The 3,729-nt window shown below is 53.1% G+C and overlaps 1 protein-coding gene across 1 annotated transcript in view; it reads right to left on the bottom strand.

Moving 5' to 3' along the window:
• The window catches only part of SSPN (sarcospan), a 19,784-nt gene extending 17,071 nt beyond the window's left edge, over window positions 1-2,713 (bottom strand). The window contains 2 exon segments of the mRNA XM_009648754.2: window positions 2,191-2,565; window positions 2,567-2,713. Coding sequence (XP_009647049.2) covers window positions 2,191-2,565; window positions 2,567-2,713 — 522 coding nt within the window.
• Window positions 2,714-3,729: the final 1,016 nt, after the last annotated feature.

The following is a 3,729-nucleotide window of genomic DNA, read 5'->3' as shown; positions in this document are numbered from 1 at the left end:
AGGGTGCAGGAGAGCAGTGTGGTTCCCCAGGAGCCTGCCTGGCTCCCCGTGTGCCCCCAGTACACGGTCCCTGCCATCACCCTGAGGGCAAGCAGGGGGACACCAAAAGCCATTCTGAGCCAGGGAGGAATCAAACCGCACTAGAACATGCCGGTGGCTCAACATCACACGAGTCCCCAAGGTGAGAGTCACTGTCTCACTCAAACCGTGGGTACAGTAACCCCTCCCCATGGGTCCCTACATGCGGCCCACAGGGTGCCCTGGTCTTTCTGATAGCCAGGCACCCTGTAATATGAAGCAAAACGAAGCCCTGACCCCCACAGCCGGCACAGTCCCAGGAGATGTGCTCCGCCAGAGGTTATCCTCCTGGCTGGTGAGTGCAAAACACCACCACCACGGCTGAGAGCTGAGTTTTGCTTTGAGTTGCGGATTAGCTCAGGAACTCACAGGGTGAGTTTTGCCTGTTTTTCAAGGGGGGGAACTCTGAAAGCGACTGAGCTTTGCCTCACGTGGGCATCCAAATGTCACTACTGCCAGCGGCTGCTGCTAAAAACGAGAGGGGTTAGAGTTCTGTTTTCAGAAAGTAGTGACTTTGCTGGGGTTTCAGGCCTCCTCAAAGGAGATCAGGCATATGTGGATGTCTCAGATGGATGCCGTTTGGGCACTGATGACATTCACATGGGCCAGGGGTTGCTTCCATGGCTCTTCTCACATCCCTGGCCGTATGCTAGTTCAGTCCCACTCACTCTTTACCCAGATTTTTCTAGTGAAAAAGCTATTTCAGACCTGGGATACTACTCGTGCTGTCTGGAGAAGAAATAATCTGACCTCCAGAATCCCCAAAATAAAAAGAGGAGTGAAAATGTCACATGCTCACATTTTATCATCTGTACTCCCCCCTGGCTTGCAATAGCAAAAACCCCATGAGGAAGTTCTCCTCCCAAGCAAGGGCAGGCTCTTGCCCCATGAAGCATCGCTAAACTCTTTGATACCTCTTTGGTTGGAAGAGAAACAAGAAGGGCGAGATGAGTAAGAGGAGCTCATCCTTTGGGAGTTCGGGCCCCACTCCTTCCACCTTTTGGAGGGTTGCGCAGCAGGATTAATATGGCGAACCCCAAACAGTTCAGGTGTTCAGATAATCTTCGGACTGGCTAGGAATTACATTTATGGGAGATGCTCCCCATAGCTGTTTTATTTATTTGCCGGGAGTTCACAACCGAAACCAGTACTAATGCATCAATATATATTTTCCTTAAGCCTGCTGCCTAGGGAAAAAAAGCCTGCATGCTAAATTACATCCACGGCACATCCCAGGCTCATAATCACTGACCCTGTCTCTCCACAGGCAAACTGCACGTCCCCGAGCACACAGCCAAGCGGACCCACGCCACGCACGGCACCCAGACCCCCAAACCTCCTCCCCACCGAGGCACTGGGGACCAGCCCAGGCTTCCCCACCAGCTGTGCCTCCTATTTACACTGGGCAGGACCCTGCCCTTTACCCCCTCCCCGCCAGCCCATGCGGCGAGGCTGGCCCGACACTGGAAACTCTGCGTGACTTGGCGGGAGCCGCCGGAGGCCCCTGGGACAGGCTCCCTTCCCCTGCCACGTTACCAGTGCCATCCCCCTCCCCACGGCCACGTGCAGCCTTTCCCTCCCGTGGGGGAGAAGTTGGGGAGCAGCAGGCAGGAAAGGGGTTAAATAGCGGTGGTTCTTCAATTCAGCCCAGCGAGGCAGCTCAAAATACAGCCATTTCTCTCCTCGCACTATTACCGACCCGACCAGCCCGGCTAAAAGTTGAGAGTTATGCTCTCACTTCTAAAACCTGAGTGTTACGGTTTGGTGGGGAAAGAGGGAAGGCAGCGTAAGTCATCAACATTTTTTTTCAGCATCACCAGGCAGGCGAGTTGACTGCAAAGCACAAGCTAATACATACATCTAGTGAACAGCAACCCTGTATTTTATTTAAGGTCTGTTGGGTATTTCAGGGAAGAAGATGAAAGATCGTGTTATTCTGCAGGAGCAGTTTCCTTGGGAAAGTATACCCAGACATTTAATCCCAGGAATATTTATAGTTAGCATAACTCAAATGGTGGTGTGCATGCAGTTGGTTAGTCTAAAGTGGAGCGTCATGCAGCTTGCATTAATGTCGGCAAAGGCACTTTATGGAGAAACAGACTTTATGCTTACTATTATCCCAGCCCAATATGGAGTGTCTCTGACTAGCAGAGAAGAACTGATGCCTGCCATAAGGAAGCCCAGCACTGTAACAGAGATGCCTAACGCCAGCTGCAATAAAGCAAACAGCAGCGGGAAACGGCAGGCCCAACAAGGGGGGGGTTCCTCCTCCTGGCCAGTTTTGGGATCCCCCTTGGTGGTTTTCTTCTGCTTCTTCTTCTTCTTCATCGCGGACTCCTGCGTCTTGCTCGAGTCGGTGCTTTTCTCCCCTTCGGGTGCCTTCCCTGTCTGGCTCTGGTTATTCAGGGACGTGCTGTGCTGGAGTTTCTTCTCCTCCTCCTTTCCCATCCTGATGAACTTTAGGTTTTCACGTGTGTGTGTGTGTGTGCGCGCGCTGATGGGGGGGTGTGAGGTTTTTTTGCCCCCCAAAGCTTCGCTTTGTGCTGGCTGAGTTGTTCCTGGTATTTGAATCAAGGAGGCTGAACAAATATGGAAAACATTTGGAGCAGATTGTCAGAGCTTCGAAATGCCACATATAGCCCAGAGAAGAGGGGGTTTCAAGGGAGGTAGCGAACGGCCAACGTGCAGGCACCGGCTCTGCACGGGGGCTGGCTGCGCGCACACGGCGGAGCATGCGTGCTGCCTGGGCTACATAGGTGTGAGCACACACATGCCCGCGTGTTTGTGGAGGAGCTGGACAGGCAAACAGCAGGCAGAAAGTCTGCCTTGCCGGCGGATGAACGGGAGGGAAGTCTGTCTCGCTGGGGAGCGATCAAGTGCCGGTGTCTGTGTGTGCGCTGAGCAGGCAGGTAGGAGCTCATCACGCCGTGGCTCCCCTGGGGATTACTGGCACGCAGAGCCTAACTCGGTGAACCCACGCAGCACCATGCACACAACGGGCACGTTTCATACGCTGGCTGAATCAGATTAAATAGGTGTGTTGCAGTGGGAGGGAGTCAGCTATGTGTATGGAAAGTGTGAGATTAACACAAATAAAAATTCAAATGAATATCCTGGGGAGCCAAAAGGAATCCTGTCTCTTCCCAAAAGTTGCAAAAGCACAGCTAGGCATGTTTTATGATGAGGCAGACAGGGACCAGAAATGAGAACTGGTGCTTCTGTGCAGGTACTGGTAGCGCACGGAGCTGAACATCTGCTGAGTGGGTTTCCAGGGCTGCAAGTTATCCATACCAGGAAGATTGTTTATCTCACCTAAAAGAGAGAGGGATATCTTACTGTGGATGTGTGGTCACTGCACTTTATCCATATGTTGGCTCACACTGGTGCTCGAGGGCAGCACACCAACAGAAGCAGTTTTATTTTTTCTTGGAATACTCTAAAATCGTTCTGCAGCTGAATCCAGTGCTGGGAGCCCTGGCAGAGCCTCTCAGACACTGGCGGGGCTCCCTGGGGGCTCACCCACGGATGTGCCATCAGGACTGGGGGTCTGCAGAGTTAGACAGTGAATACTCGGTCTGTGAAGAGGAGGGAACAAGAAGAGGTGGGTGGTGCACCAGAGGCGATGCCAGCAGCCCCACGCTCGGGTGGGGC

This window comes from Egretta garzetta, unplaced genomic scaffold (genome assembly GCF_000687185.1).
Source record: "Egretta garzetta isolate BGI_Z169 unplaced genomic scaffold, ASM68718v1 scaffold81, whole genome shotgun sequence".
NCBI lineage: Eukaryota > Metazoa > Chordata > Aves > Pelecaniformes > Ardeidae > Egretta > Egretta garzetta.
This window is presented reverse-complemented; position numbering and strand designations above follow the sequence as displayed.